The sequence below is a fragment of the Cyprinodon tularosa genome, unplaced genomic scaffold (genome assembly GCF_016077235.1).
Source record: "Cyprinodon tularosa strain WSP-4 unplaced genomic scaffold, ASM1607723v1 ctg951, whole genome shotgun sequence".
NCBI lineage: Eukaryota > Metazoa > Chordata > Actinopteri > Cyprinodontiformes > Cyprinodontidae > Cyprinodon > Cyprinodon tularosa.
This window is the reverse complement of record NW_024039731.1, coordinates 142,034-158,744: the sequence shown is the minus strand read 5'-3', so window position 1 is coordinate 158,744 and position 16,711 is coordinate 142,034. Positions and strand designations below refer to the sequence as shown.

Here is a 16,711-nt window from a genome sequence, read left to right as displayed (position 1 = left end):
AGACAGGAAGTGATCAGACATATCAACACAGGAAGTCATCAGACATCATATGAAGACAGGAAGTGATCAGTCATCATATCAACACAGGAAGTGATCAGACATCATATGAAGACAGGAAGTGATCCGACATCATATGAAGACAGGAAGTGATCCGACATCATATGAAGACAGGAAGTGATCCGACATCATATGAAGACAGGAAGTGATCCGACATCATATGAAGACAGGAAGTGATCCGACATCATATGAAGACAGGAAGTGATCAGACATCATATGAAGACAGGAAGTGATCAGACATCATATGAAGACAGGAAGTGATCCGACATCATATGAAGACAGGAAGTGATCAGTCTTCGTACTGATTTCTCAGCTGTGGTTGAACGCAGTGTTAAATCGGCCCTTAAATGCAGCCCTGAATGTGGGAAAAACCTCCATGTTTTTCCCACTGAAGGGAAACTTGGTAGCGTTTGTGTTTCAGTCTCATCCAGACTCTTTGCTCTGATGATCAAGGATCCATTTCACAGAAATGTTACAGCCTCCTTAGGCTAGCATTAATCCGCTGCTGTGCAACATTTCTCCTCCTCTTACAGCAAACAAGCTTTTAATTTACCGATTCAATATTTGATCTCCTCCAGAGATAAATCTTCATTTATTTCCTTCAGCTTCAGCAGAAAATAGAAGCAATAATTGTCAACTTTTCAAATAAAGCTTTTGGTTAAAACTCCATTAAAGATTTGTCCAGTTTTCATATTTTCATTATGTTCGTAGTTAAATTTTTATCAAATATTGAAGTTTTTGTGTGTTTTTTCGCCATATTCTCAACACCATTCCAACTGTGGTAAAGTTGGAAAGATATTTGCAGATTCTGCTTTTCCAGATCAAAACTCATCGGGGGAATATTTCCTCTACAAAGCTGGCTACAGGCGGTGAGCTACAGTCCAATTTCCCTCCAAACCACCGTCTCCTCGCGCTGCCAGACTCCCATCAGGCTCTATGCAGACCTCACTGCACTAATGAGCGAAGGGACCGTCTGCAAATGGCAACACCAGAAGAAAGTGTAGCTGACTGTGGCGTACTGTCACCAGAATCATCTTATGAGCATCATTACATCTCATCTTTATCGTAATAAAGTCCAGTTGATCAAAATGTTGAAAACATTTAGAGGAATTTCCTGAAGCCTGCCGCCTTTATACCAAAATACTTAGTAAAGTCACCTTTGCTCTGTTTAGGACAGTAAAATAATTTCATGAAAAACTTAACAAATCAAACAGCTTTGGATGAAGGAATTTGACTTTGAAAGCTTTATCGTTTAAATGGATAATGCCTACACTAACATTTCAAAGAAAAAAGTATTAAAATAGCAATGAACTTACCAACGAGTATTATTGTGGCACCCTACAGGTGTATTTATATAAAAAAAAAAAAAAAAACTGCGGTGACTGTAGGCAGAGCTTTAAAAGGTCGAGTCGGTAAAAGTTACAATAGTTTATTTAAAAGAATAAATTGACTAAAAGAATATAAAATACAGGGCAGTAAGGAGCAGCAGAGTCAATGGAGGAGTCTGTTTAAAGGAAGAACTCTTAGCTGATACAGGGGTCCTGTCCAGCCCGGGGTCCTCTCCAGCCCGGGGTCCTGTCCAGCCCGGGGTCCTGTCCAGCCTGGGGGTCCTCTCCAGCCTGCGGGCCTCTCTGTCACCAGCCGGCCGATCCTCCACGGCAAATCACAGCGGCCAGCCAGACACTCGCATTCCAACACGGCGAATAGTTGAAGGTAGTGATGTTATGAGATGAGCAGAGGCTTCGAGGCGTGTGTCGAGTAATGGAGGGGCGTTTCCCCGAAGCGTTTGTTGAGGCGTGATTCATTTAGGGGAGGGGCCAAAATTGATGATGTACGAAGCCTCGCTACCGTGAAACCATGTGACCGCTTCAGGAAGCGGTTCAAGAAGCGCAAGAACTTCGACAGACATCTAAACAGCCTCAGTGTTCAGTCAAGATGATGGAGTTTGGAGGAGCTGCTGGCAGTTGGATAAAGTTTGGATAGATTCTAAGAATAGATTGGTTGTTGTTCCTACCAATCTAGTTGCTATTTTGGTTAGAATATCAATGTAATGATCTGAGCGAGCCGCCGGACACAGTGTTGATCCGTTAGTGTTGAGTATTATTTTCTCCATAAAACCAGTGTCCAGTTAAGTGGCGTCATCTGTATGACACAGACTGTTTCTCCTGAGGTTGGTGGTTCAACACCTTCCCTTGACTTTTGCAAGTTGCGATTATATTTAATTATTTTGGCTGATGAGACTAATTTGCATTGGTTTGACCTAGAAAAATATAGATTGGGTAAAAAACGCTGCCAAATTAGGTCAGTTTAGCCAAAGGATTGGTTGAACACAACTTCCAACCCGATTAAAACCAAAGAATGTGGAAAAACTATAATGTTTGAATGAAAATGACTAAAACATTTCATTTTGCTCATCATTGCCCAATTTGCACAAACACTTTCACTGTCTGCTTGAGTTTATTTCACTAAAATGGCAGAAAAACTCTGCACCAAATTTCACACTTAAAAAAAACTTACAAAAGATTTTATTATAAACACCCACCATTAACAATTTCAAAGGAACTTAAAAGGGAAAAAATAAGATTTTATTACTAACTGTAGTTCTGCACTCCACCAGTAGGTGGTGACATGTTCCCATGGAGCCTCATGAACTGTGGGGATCGTTGAAGCAATTTGGCCAAACGGTTCAATGAGGCTTCATCTCACCATCACTGGTTGAAGGAGTCTTTGCAGCAACCGGTCCTCCGGTCCTCCGGTCCTCCGGTCCTTCGGTCCTCCGGTCCTCCGGTCTGCCGCTCCTTCACCCGCTCTGTCCGGCGTCCATCCCTTCCACCACACCGCTGCCTTTTTATCACCGACGGCCCAGTCTGCGCGCTGCTTAGCTGATGGAAAACACCTGTGCCGCTGCTGTGGGCGTGTCCAGGTATAAGCGGTAACGTCACCTCAAAACAAAAAAAAACAAAAAAACATGCAAACTAAATCTAACAAGAGAGTAAATAACTTCAAAATAAAACAAGCAAATCCAAATGAGAAAAATAAGACATGAAATTAACTTCACAAAGAAAAAAAGGCCACATTATAGAAGTATAAAACTCAGTTTAAACATCTCATCTGGATCAAACTACTGCTCTTCATTTAGAACAAAAATACATCACTTTTTTATTCAGTCACTTTGTCTGAATGAAAAAGTTTTGTCTGAGTCTTAAAATAGAATAGAATCTACTTTATTTTCCTGTTGGGATAATTTGTCATGAACCCAGGTGAGCAATGCATAGTAATAGCTGCCATTAGAAATAAGAAATAAAAACAAATACCAACCAAAAACGCAAATAGGACAAATAAAGACTTATAACACATCCCCTAAAGAATTAAAGATAAAAGCAACAACAAGCAGAACATGAAGCCATTCTCACTTCCTGTTTCCCTTACAGATCTATTTAAAGCTTTGATCCATATTTCTGATGGAGGTGGATATAAAGGAGGATTTAAAGCGGCTCAGTTTGGTTTTTGTGATTCTGAACCTTCTGCCAGAAGGAAAGGATGATGAAGGATGAGGGACGGGTCCAGACTGAAGGGACGGATGTTCAGTCGTCCCTTCAGTCTGCACCAGGACCAGCATATAGAACACTGCACTAAGCCAAACCCTGATCACAGGAAAGGGAGAAAAGGTTTATAACCTTTCTAAAAGATTGAGCTTTTCTAAAGGATTTGAAACCAAGATACCATTTCTGCATTGGCCAGTAGAGGGTGCTGTTGCTCTTTAAGAAAACGTTTGAAATCCTTTATAGAGGTGAAACATATCAATGTTCTCCATCACAACCATACTGATCAGGGTCACTAATAGCAACCATGACCTCTATCTCCTTACCCTAAAAGCCTTTTTTTTTTTACAGTGTCCTGTCTGGCCATGTGGCAATAAGAATAATTGTCTGGATGCCAAAAAGAGCCCTACAGATTTTACTTTCACAAGTGTAGCAGTATGGCAATTGCCATATTGCTCCACTTGTTTCATGCATATAAATTGCTTTATTATAATTATGCAGGGAGCTTTACAGTTTATATGGACACTGCAATGTAAATAGAGCAGAAAAACAGAAGAAGAAAAGGAAAAAAGAAAGAGAAAAGATGAAAGAAAGAAGAGATAGAAAGGAGACAATGACAAAACATTTTCAGTCTGCTTCATCACCTGTAACGAGATGAAAAAAGAACAGCACAACAGAAAGACACGGTACGAGACATACAATAAAGCAACACCTTGAAACTATCGCTAAAGTAATATTATTAAGTCTGACATGTTCTCTGTGTTACCTGAAGAAACGGATGTGGGGTTTCTGTATGAAAGCCCACAAAAGCCTAATGTTCAACCCTGATCTGAATTTTAACCCTGATTCTAAAGTTTAGTCTCTTACCAGGACTTTTATTTCCTAACCCTAGACCTCAATGCCTAACCCTAATCTTGACTCCAAAAATGAATCCCTCACTATGACCTCTTATTCCTTACTTTACATCCTTTGTTTCTAAGCCTAATTCCAACCCAGTCATTGTTTCTGAGATGCACTCTAACCAAAGACCTTTAGGGAGAGCCAGGAACCGTGATGGCCAGAGCTTTGGAGTCCTCCATATCAGGACCATCCTTTGGTCTCCATAAGGCCTGTTGGTCCTCAGAAGGCCAGCAGATATGCCAGAAAGAGGCAGATTTTACAGAAATATTTTTTGTCCTCCAAACAGTCATAGATGACTTCTCTTCATAAATGTGCTCAGACTCGGTCTCAAAATGCCAAATAGAGATGGCAAAAGTACTCACTTTCCGTACTTGAGTAAAAGTACAGATACTTGTGTTAAAAAATACTCTGGTAAAAGTGGAAGTACTGATTAAACTTCTTTACTCTAGTAAAAGTAACAAAGTAGAGGCTTGTAAATTTACTTAAAGTATAAAAGTAAAAGTAGAAACCACTTTTTTCATGCCGTTGCCTACATTTTAAATGGATGTCTGCCAATAGGACTAGATCTCCGTTGTGTTCATTTTCAATCATCTCGTCGTCCATGCTACTATGCTAATGCCACCGCCACCAAGCTGCAATGATTTGCCGCCAATGAATACCGCCGAATCTGTCGATTCATCTTGTAGTGGTGCGTCAAATGCAACGTAGATTCCCATCCAATTAGATTGAATTTGGTATTGATGACGTGAAAAATAATAACGGTAACTCCATTGAAATGATTCAAAACTAAAGTAACGAGACAATTTTTTAAAATGTAAGGAGTAGAAGTAAAAAGTCGCCATAAAAATAAGTAGTAAAGTAAAGTAAAAATATCAGAAAAATCTTCTTGAGCACAGTAACAAAGTATTTGTACTTCGTTACTTCCCATCTCTGATGCCAAACGGTGAATTTTGTTACTGGTAAAGTCATTAATGATGTCTTTAACCTCTTAACATCCGACTCATTCTGGGTAATCCTGGCCTATTCTGCATACCCAAATGGAAAAGCAAATAACTCAGGAATTGGGTGAGTAGAACACAGAGCAACCTGCATCAGTTCAAACATGATTCAAAGTTGTTTTTTTAATTCTGAACAGCAGAAATAAAGACATTCTTGAGAAAAAGCAGGTTTTATTGTATTTTATTTGTTCTACATCATGTCGACCACAAATGCAGAAAATTTCAGACCTCTAGCTGTAACAGTTCCAGATGTGGGGATTTGAACTTATGCTGTCAGCTTGGAGCTGCGCGCAACGGCTCCACCTGCTGGTAAAAAATTTACACATTTTAAATTATTGCCCCACTAAAGGTCAACCAGGTCGCCGGGGTCCCGGTGGGTTTTAAGAGGTTAGAGTCAACTTGCTTATCAAGCTGATGCTTTATAGACAGCGTTACCAGATCACTGAACCTTTCCTGGGACGTCCTAGAGCGCATCTAGTTTTTAAATATCTTCATTTTCCTGAAGGCCTCCAGCCAGTCACAGGTAGAGGGAGGAGAATCTGAAGCAGGTTCTTCCTTTGATGCCGTGGAAATCTTTCATAAAACTTTCTATATTTTATCTTGGATATTTTATGCCATCTATTGAATTTAGAGCACTAGCTGATCTGTTCTCTACTTTTGAGATTAAATTAAATATCCAAATATTTTGGGAGAAATACAACAATATTTGTACAGCAATTTATTTATGTAATTTCCTTTTGGATTGAGAAAATAATTTTTTTTTAATAAGTTTGCAGTCAATAAAATCAATAAAAAAATAAAAACAATAATTTCTGTCGCAATCACTGAGTCTGGGAGCGGCCATTTTTGCCCAAATATAGTAGCCCCTCCCTCCTGCCATCTTCTTAAAGAATAAATGATGAACAGTTTAGTTTGTGCCTTCAAGTCGTTGCCCATAGGAAGACGTTACTGGATATAAACTAACGGAATATCTTCAGAACGGCTCCAAATGACACTAAACTCATCTGGGAGAGTAGAACATGATGGAATAACGGAAAATCAAGGACCAAAGGAAAAAACGGCGTTCCCCTTTTAACACGTGTCTACAGATGCGATGTAATTCAGGCACAGATGGAGGCTTCATGTTTGTTGGGAGAGCTGTGGGATGTACCTTTAATACCCCCCCCCCACACACACACACACACACATGCTGAACAGCTGACAGAAGAAGAAGGCCAGCTGTTCTATTTATAGCAGAGGTTCTCAGAGTTTCAGACCAGTTCCTCTCCTCCGGCCCACCGTCCTCCGTCTGTCATGCCCAGCAGCCAGGCCCGAAGCCGGGCCAGAGACCGGAACAATGTTCTGAACCGGCCAGAGTTCATGTCCCTGAACCAGCCCAGCCATAAGGAGCACTCTGCTGGGGAGGGACGGGCCGGCGGTCCAAGGAGACCCGTGCCGAGACAGCAGAGTCAGCAGGACGACATAGCAGGGAGGTAAGAGGCTCCACCCACAACCAGCCTGGTAACATTTAGTGTATAATAAGACCTGGACCTGGAACCGGTCCTGGAGCCCCAGTACTCTGGGTTTTTAAGGCTTTAAAGGTGGAGTTCTACTGTAGTTCCACTAAGCTTAGTCAGAAAGAACCAGTAGAATTTAGGCTTCAACATCCAGATTACTGACATGTTGTGTTTGTTGTCTAGGCAGTAATGTAACCTGAAACAGTCACAGTACCAGATGGATTTGGATCAGAACCAGCTTTGAATGTAAAACCCGTAATATAGGATCTGCTGTGGCTGTAACTAAAACTGACTGGTGGGAACTGGGTCAACATAAAGGAACACCGATAGATGATGCAAAGCATCATGGGAACCTTTTTCAAGACGACTTACAGTGAAAGTATTGAAACCTTGAACAGTTTTTCCAAACACAAACTTTAATGTGATTATTTCCACGGCGAACTGAACAGAACTGTGGACCGAACAAATTTATGGTCTCCAACATTTTCTAAAGTTAAAAACCAAACAGTCTGAATTCCGCTTGTATTCTGCCCCTTTAGTCTGATGTCACTAAATAACTTGAAGCAATGAACAGATTCATCAGTCTGACAGCAGCTGTTCTGGTTCTGGACCTGGAGGTTTAATCAGCATCATGAGGCCCAGGAACCCGGCAGACAGGAGGTTCTGGTTCTGTTGTACCAATATGGCTCTGGAAACAAATGTCATTAGGTTCTGCTTCATACTTGTTTATAAAACTTTATTGAATATGATTTAGGGAGTAAAATCGTATGCAACGGACATGGAAAAGGAGGAGAGAAAGGAAGAGGGGATAAGAACTAAGGGCATAGAGAGAGATAGAGACAGAAAAGAGTTTATGAAAGGAGAGAAAATTAAAAAAACAGCAGAAATAGACACAGAACATCTACAGTAACTGCTAGAAGTCTGCTTCACACCTGGACGAGACGACAGGGACAGAAAAAAGGGAACATAACAGCAAAAAGAAGACAACAGACACCAAAAGTAAAGATAAGAAAGCTTCCAGAGCAGCAGAAGGAAAGTATGTTTAATAGCAGGTGTGGGTGGCCCCAGACTCACCCTACAGGGCCCCGAACAGGAACAGAGGTGATCCTGGCCCCAGATATCCAGAGGCATCCCAGATCACTGGACACCCACCAGAGAGGGGCCGAACCCAGAGGGGCCAAACCGCAAAGGTTCTCAGTCCATGAGGGGCCCGACCCCAGAGGCCATAGTACTGAGGAATCACGCGGCCACGGCAGTGAGCCCATGGGCTCCTTCACACTCAAGGTGGACCCAGAAGGGAGCCCAGGTGGTCCGAGGCCTGGGGGTGCACCACCCCTTAGTGGGGACCCCACAGGGCCAGGAAGCCTAGGCCCGGCAGCCACCAGGAATGAGAGAGAACACTGAGGTGCCCAACCCTGCTCCTAGGGACCAGTCGGCCAGTGTTTCATCAACCAGGACGATGACTAAAATATTTCCTTTTTTCCGGTGACGATGACGAGACGATGAGGCACAAAATATGTTTCCAGAAAATAAAAATATGATGAAAATAAAAAATTGTTTTTGTTAATGAGACTAAGCCCGGGCGAAATTTACAAGCCATGGACGAATGGACATTAATAAATGTAATTGCTTATAATTAATTTGTAATTGTTATATATATATAAGTGTTTCTTGAGCCTCATAGAAGATTACGCGTTGTTGCCTTGTTTGTCCCACATGGCGCCTGTCCCACATGGTGCCTGTCCCACATGGCGCCTGTCCCACATGGCGCCTGCCCCACATGGCGCCTGTCCCACATGGCGCCTGCCCCACATGGCGCCTGCCCCACATGGCGCCTGTCCCACATGGCGCCTGCCCCACATGGCGCCTGTCCCACATGGCGCCTGTCCCACATGGCGCCTGTCCCACATGGCGCCTGTCCCACATGGTGCCTGTCCCACATGGCGCCTGCCCCACATGGCGCCTGCCCCACATGGCGCCTGTCCCACATGGCGCCTGCCCCACATGGCGCCTGTCCCACATGGTGCCTGTCCCACATGGCGCCTGCCCCACATGGCGCCTGTCCCACATGGCGCCTGTCCCACATGGCGCCTGCCCCACATGGCGCCTGTCCCACATGGTGCCTGTCCCACATGGCGCCTGCCCCACATGGCGCCTGCCCCGCATGGCGCCTGTCCCACATGGCGCCTGTCCCACGGTGTACCTCTCATTGGCCATTGACCATGAGAAGGGGGAGAAATGGAGTCCTGTTCATAATTGGGGGCTATGATGTTCCAGTAGGTGGGGGGAAGCAAACGCTCAACCCAACAAGTAGACTAAGACAAATTCACCTTCATCCAGTGTCGTATACACACAGGGGAATACACTAAATCTGTTCTTACAGTCCTCATACATATTGCATCATCCCGTGTCTGAGGGCCCCTGGGAGGAATGGGCCCCCAGACCCGGGAGAAGATCACCCTAGATTAATATAATCTAGCAGAAAGCTTTTAAATATTTAGACTTATTTTATTTTTCCAGTTCGGGAGGACACTGTCTCTGCTACATGAAGCAGTGAGGATGACACAGAGGGAATCACTGTCTGAGGTGACATCATAGATGATGTCACCTCAGACAGTGATTCCCAGTAAACAGACTGAGGAAGAGGCTGAGATTTTAAGATCAATAAAGTCTTTCAATGACATCCCTTCCTCACATATGGGACACCAGAACATCTGTACAAGAGTGAATAACTTAGTGCATGTTTATAGTCATCTGGTTCATTACAGAAGAAATGCAAACAGGTATCAGACTGAGGAAAACCATCATAAACATCTGGGGGCCTGAATAGTGAACTCTATGAAGGATTATGTGTTAAATCAGTTCTATGCATGTTCATGTTTTCTGGGTTGTTTCCCTTTTTCCAATGGGAAGTGATCTAGACTCATCAATTCTCTCTAACGACCCCCCTTTCAGAGACATAGACAGGTACTGGGCATTGCAGGCTAACAAAGAAGCCCAACGACCCCCATTCCAAAGGGGGGGACCCGTTCATCCGTTTCTATTTGCATGTTTTCTAAACTAAAACCAGGCTTTGTTGGGCTGCTGGATAAAACCTGGAACTAAACGCTATTTCTGACATTTTGGATGAAAAAGCTTCCTGGAAGGAAGAGAAACGTCTTCAAACTTGAAAACTTGGAAGGGTACAATAAAATACTGGAAAAAGATGGCGTTCTAAACTGTGTGAAATATATCAAACATGTTGTTTTGGTCAATTCTGTCAAATTGGTTCACGGGCTTTTAAATTGCCATCACTACAGTGAAATAGTGATCCCTTTGAGCCTCATGCAAAACAAGGAGGGGAGGGTGGTGCAGGGAACTGCAGCTTATCACTTTCCCCTCTTTGGAAAAAAAAGAAAAACTCTGAACAGCTTCACAAATCTTTGTCTGAGAATCATTTCTCACTGCCTGCATATAAACCGTCTCACAGCCTCTATTGCTGCATTTTCTCATTATGTTTTCAATATAGGCCTGCAAAAGCTCTCTGTCTGCTCTAAGAGATGCTGTGCAGATCCATGAAGTGGGGCTTTGCTTTGAAGCTGCGCTGGTTGTTGGTTTTATTTTTTAATTTTTTAATAACTTTTCATAATCTGTCCAAGTCAAATGTGCAAAATGTTTTCAAATTTTGTCGCACAGAGACAGATGTGGAAAAAAAATCTGTGCTGATCTGCTCATCCCGAATAATAGGAGCCTCTCTATGCAGTCAGTGTGACATGGAAAAAATGGGATGTGAGGGAAAGCTCAGTGGATGGGATTGGGCTTTACTGGGATGCTGCCGTGACAAAGATAAAAGTTCAGTTATGCTCTGGATTTACCGGCCGATCTACGTTCCTACCCTCATCTATGGTCATGAACTCTGGGTCATGACCGAAAGAACAAGATCGCGGATACAAGCGGCCGAAATGGGTTTCCTCCGTAGGGTGGCTGGGCTCTCCCTTAGAGAGAGGGTGAGAAACTCGGTCATCCGGGAGGGACTCGGAGTAGAGCCGCTGCTCCTCCACGTCCAGAGGAGCCAGTTGAGGTGGCTTGGGCATCTGGTTAGGATGCCTCCTGGATGCCTCCCTGGTGAGGTGTTCCAGGCACGTCCCACCGGGGGGAGGCCCCGGGGGGAGACCCAGGACACGCTGGAGAGACTATGTCTGTCTGCTGGCCTGGGAGCGCCTTGGGATTCCTCCTGAGGGGCTGGACCAAGTGGCCGGGGAGAGGGACGTCTGGGCCTCCCTTCTTAGGCTGCTGCCCCTGCGACCCGACCCCGGATAAGCAGAGGAAGATGGATGGATGGACGGATGGACGGATGGATGGATGGATGGATGGATGGATGGATGGATGGATGGTGGATGGATGGATGGATGGATGGATGGATGGTGGATGGATGATGGATGGATGGATGGATGGATGGATGGACGGACGGACGGACGGATGGATGGTGGATGGATGGATGGATGGATGGATGGACGGATGGATGGATGGATGGATGGATGGACGGATGGATGGATGATGGATGGATGGATGGATGGATGGATGGATGGATGATGGATGGATGGATGGATGGATGGATGGACGGATGGATGGATGGATGGATGGATGGATGGATGGATGGATGGATGATGGATGGATGGATGGACGGATGGATGGATGGATGGATGGATGGATGGACGGATGGATGGATGATGGATGGATGGATGGATGGATGGATGGATGGATGATGGATGGATGGATGGATGGATGGATGGATGATGGATGGACGGATGGATGGATGGATGGATGGATGGATGGACGGATGGATGGATGGATGGATGGATGGATGGATGGATGATGGATGGATGGATGGACGGATGGATGGATGGATGGATGGATGGATGGATGGATGATGGATGGATGGATGGATGGATGGACGGACGGACGGACGGACGGACGGATGGATGGTGGATGGATGGATGGATGGATGGATGGACGGATGGATGGATGGATGGATGGACGGATGGATGGATGATGGATGGATGGATGGATGGATGGATGGATGGATGGATGGATGGATGATGGATGGATGGATGGATGGATGGATGGATGGATGGACGGATGGATGGATGGATGGATGGATGGATGGACGGACAGTTCTGCTCAGTGTGTGGAACACAGCATGTGTTTAGCACAGCACATTACATGCAGAAGTAGAAAAAACAGCATTCACCATCATATTTAAAGATTTGCTGAGTCATACAAAGACTGCCAGTCATTTCTTTCCAAGAGTTTCTTAAAAGCTGTTGGTCGTACTGATGTGTTTGGGTTAAATCACAAGATATCTCTATATTTGTGAACTTGTAACCATTAGAGCTCTTCCAATGTGTTTCTTATAGGGCCATGTAGACCCTGCCGATGTGTCAACCATAAACCGGGTTTAAAGCATGACTCACTCTTTCCTCTGTGTGCTTCACAGGGGGTCCAGAGACTCCACTGATGGAAGCCAAGCAGCAGACGGGGGTCCAAAGGAGGGGTCCCGCTGGCCGGAGCAGGACTGTATGCAGCTGAACCCAACCTTTCGAGGCATCGCCATCAACTCTCTGCTTGCCATTGACATCAGCCTCTCCAAGCGTCTTGGGATGTGTGTGGGGTCTCATGGCCCCGGGGCCCCGCTGCGCTCTATGGTGACTCTGCTGGCCCTCACAGGACACGCCCTGCCCTGGATCTTTGGGACTCTGATATGTCTGTGGCGGAGCAACACGCTGGCTGGACAGGAAGTCCTTGTCAACCTGCTGCTGGGTGAGACTCCAGAGAGACCTTCAGTCTATAATGTCTCTCTCTCTCTCCTGTCTCAAACCTTCAACCTGCCTGGCCCCTAATGCTTGACTTGTCAGTAACTGCACCTCTTGACACCCAACTCATCTGTCGTTATTGCCCAATCCGTCTATGGCTTCTAACAGCTGGCCCATTAGCATATGTTGCCCTTATTCTGTCCCAGTCTTTTCCTCTTGTCATTTACCTCTGGCCTGTTTATCTCTGCGGCTCCTAATGTTTGACCTGTCTGATTGTCATGCTAACACCAAGGTCTCCTAAATGTGGGTCTAAGGACTGACACGTGTTTCTAACCCTTGACTTGGGTGATTGCCCGGTTCCTAAGACCAGACCCTCCTGTCTCGTCAGCCCTGATCCTGGACCTGATGACAGTTGCTGGGATGCAGAAGTTGATCAAGCGCAGAGGACCGTGGGACTTCCCTCCAGGGTTTTTGGACTACATTGCCATGGATATGTATTCCTTCCCAGCAGCCCATGCTAGCCGAGCTGTCATGGTGTCCAAGTTCCTGCTAAACCACCTGGTGCTAGCGGTAGGTCACTGGTCTCTGTTCTGATTCCAGTGGATCTAACATAACTGTGCCGTTGGAGAGTGAGCTTGATGACCTCTGTCCTTCAGGTGCCGCTGAGGATCCTGCTCTACCTGTGGGCCTTCCTGGTTGGCGTCTCTCGGGTGCTGCTGGGCAAACACCACATCTCAGACGTTGGCTGTGGATTCGCTCTCGGGTTCCTGCACTTTAGCCTGGTGGAGTCTGTATGGTTGGACTCTGCCACCTGTCAGACCCTCCTCTCCATTGGCACCCTGCAGTGGACTCCTTTGGTTTAGAAGCGGTTCAAACTGGTTCAAATGGTGAAAAGATTTCTACAGACTGGTTTTTATAGATAGTATTGAATTGTGCCCTTATTTCTGAGTAAACTGTGATCAGGGATTCTGGTTTAAACTGGTCTTAACTGATTAGACTTCCTGTAGCTGGTAGAAACCAGTGAAAATGGTTCTAATCTGGTTTGAACCATTTCGGAATGGTTCCATTGCTGTACATGTAACAGCTAATTTAACTGGTTTCACAGACTTATTAGGAAAACCAGTTTTGTCCAGTGTGGTGCGGTTGGTTTCCATGGTTCCTACCCTCTGTTTGAAACACTCAAGGCTAAATCTGTTCCACTCTGGTCTAAACCGCTTTAATCCAAGTACAGCTGGTTTAAGGCATTAAATGGCCGGCCAGGCATACTTTTTAAAGTTTTATTGTATTATGTTTTTGAAAATGTGGTTAGAACTGGTTGAATCTGGTATGAACTGGATTAGTTAAAGCTGTTACTTTTGATTCGATGTCTTAACACTTGTTAGCAATAGTTGTGACGGTTGAATGATGGAGATCCAGCTCTGAGGGTAAAGGTTAAATGAGTCTCGTTTCTGGGATTAAACATTTTTATTTGTTGTGGTTAGTGCAGTGATGGTGGGACAGATCACTGACATAAAGTGTTTATGTTCAAACTTTCTGATTTTAATTCTGCTAATATTTAATTTTGCCAAATAAAATGCTCAAACTCTAGATAGTCTCTGGGTGATGCAGGAACTTCTGCTTCTAATTGGAATACAATAAAAATTTGGTATTGGTTACTGTTAAAATAAAATGTCAATTTGCAACATTCTGTACAAAACTTACAATTTTAGTAAATTTCTAATTTCAAGCAAATACAGTAAAACATTTTATAATTACTTTATTTTATTGGCAATTTAAAACCAACAAACTTTAATTTAATAAAATCCATGTCTTACCACAACACAGTTTGCTTTTTATAAGAACTGATCACAAAACATTACAATTGATAATTTAAAAGAAAGCATAACCCACATGTTTATATCATATCGTAAACACTATACAGTTATTCAAACAAATGCACAAGAACAAGGCTTTTCAATTTGGATTTTTTTCACCTGAGAACCAAAAGACCTTTTGCAGGGGAATACCTGAAGGGCTCTCTCTAAGACTGAGAGGAAGGTTGTAGGTGCCACCAGAAGGTATCTCATTTTACTGAGGCGTCGGTAGTCTAGACTGGGTTTAACTTTGAGGGACGGGAGCAGAATGCGCCATAAGATGTTCTGATTCTTAGGTCAGAGGTGACGAGGTCTTCAGAGAGATCTCCCTATTATCCCAGGCTGGGTTACAGCAGAATAATAACTGGTTCGCTGTTTATTGACTAGAGTTAAATTACCTGCAGATAATTAATAAAATATTATCTATAAAATACAATTATTCTATAAGCTGTTCTTTCTTTCACATAGTGAGCTTTGCAATATAAATGAGTCTGTTGGTGAATGGACAATATAAATAGGCTCCGCCTTCCCCTTTTGGGAAAAAGCAGGGGCTATGCCCTGTTTCTAGCTCGGGAAACTAGGACCCGTATGATTTTGGGTTTTTTCCAATAGGTTTAAAAAAAAGATTTAGATGGGGGACTTACAATATATTTGAAAAAAAGGTTTGATGTTGCTACCCCTGACTTTAAAAATGTCCGATTTCAAATTTCTGGGCAAAAAATGGTCTAAATGCTGCCCCATAGGGGCTGTGATTATGGGGCTGTTTAAAGAAACCGGGAAAAAAAAAATCCCTCTGCCACTCAATTGGATAGCCCTAAAACCAATAAGAGCAACGGGTGCGGACTTTTATTTTAAAGCGACGCAAAACCCTGTTGTCAAAAAAATAAAAGGCGTGCAGTTGCACGCCTAGAATAAGAAGATGAGCCTTAAAGGTTTCTCTGTTCCTCTTTTAAAATTAATTTGCTGTCGAAAATCTTCTAAACAGACCAAAAATAGTAGAATCTACTCCCCTCAACTCCCCAAGCGGCGCCATTTTTGTTGTAAACCCCAAGCGCGCTTGGTGACGTGGTTGTTTTTCTTACTTTTTTGTTCATTGTCCTTCATCGTATAAAGCCCGCCGGGACAATTTGGTTTGGCCCGCCAGATATTGTCCCGAGGTACTCGCATTTCTATTGGGGCAATGCCAGACCGGATTTCCCCCGACCTAAAACATTGGGGGGCGGGACTAAGTTGGAAGGGCCCCCCCCGGGGCTATGATTTTGCGGGGGCTTGGAAATTTGAAAAAAGTGTTTGGAGATGCTCGGGTTTCCCCAGTTTGTTTCACCCTTTATCCAGTCTTGTAGAAGGGGGGGTAATATCAAAAGGTTTTTTGCTTTGGAACAAGGAATTTGAAGGGGGGAAAAGTGAATACAAAAAACTTAAAGAGGGGGGGGGGGTTGCAGGAAAAAACTGAATTCTGGGGAATCTAGTGTTAAGAAAGGTTTGATTAGAATTAAAAGTTTGGTACGTATTGTAACAAAAGTAGATTAATCACTTAAAAATTTTCTTGGGGGATTTTGTAAGGCCCCAAATTGGGAATTAAAAGGGGTTTTTTCAAATTTAATAAAAAAAACCAAACAAAAATCCCAAAAAACCAAAACCCCCCCAAAATAAAAATTTCCAAAAAAAATTTTCCCAACAACATTTAATCAAACCAAAAAAACATTACCCTTTTTTAAAAATATAAAACTTTTCCCCCAAAAAATTTTTTAAAACCCCCCCTTCAAAAAAAACTTTTTTCTTCCTTTTAAAAAATTTTCTTTTTCTTCCCCCTTTCCCCCCCTTCACCAAAAAAAATTTTACAAATTTTAAATAAAAAAAAAAATTAATTTAAACTAAAATTTTTTTTAAAACCCAATTTTAAAAACTCCCCCCAAAAATTTTTTCCCACAAACTTTTAACCCCCCAACCCCAAACAAAAAATTTTTTAAAACCCCTTCTTAAATAATTACTAAAACTATCCAACAAAAAATAAAAAAACAATTTAAAATTTTAAAAAAAAACCAAATAAAAATTTTTAAAAACCTCTAACAA

The 16,711-nt window shown here is 43.3% G+C and overlaps 1 protein-coding gene across 1 annotated transcript; it reads left to right on the top strand.

Annotated features, from left to right (window-relative positions):
• The first annotated feature begins 6,716 nt into the window (after nt 1–6,716).
• On the top strand, nt 6,717–14,372 carry LOC119776707 (inactive phospholipid phosphatase 7-like). Its single transcript, XM_038275283.1, has 4 exons — nt 6,717–6,969; nt 12,470–12,792; nt 13,174–13,355; nt 13,442–14,372. The coding sequence occupies exons 1-4, from the start codon at nt 6,791–6,793 to the stop codon at nt 13,646–13,648; spliced, it is 891 nt and encodes a 296-aa protein (XP_038131211.1). The 5' UTR covers nt 6,717–6,790; the 3' UTR covers nt 13,649–14,372.
• Nucleotides 14,373–16,711: the final 2,339 nt, after the last annotated feature.

What these genes read in the sequence shown, in the direction of transcription:
- LOC119776707 (XM_038275283.1), top strand. Translation starts at nt 6,791, where the DNA reads ATGCCCAGCAGCCAGGCCCGAAGCCGGGCCAGAGACCGGAACAATGTT. An exon ending in CAGGACGACATAGCAGGGAG is followed by an intron (nt 6,970 to 12,469) that starts GTAAGAGGCTCC and finishes TGTGCTTCACAG; the next exon opens with GGGGTCCAGAGACTCCACTG. An exon ending in TAAACCACCTGGTGCTAGCG is followed by an intron (nt 13,356 to 13,441) that starts GTAGGTCACTGG and finishes TCTGTCCTTCAG; the next exon opens with GTGCCGCTGAGGATCCTGCT.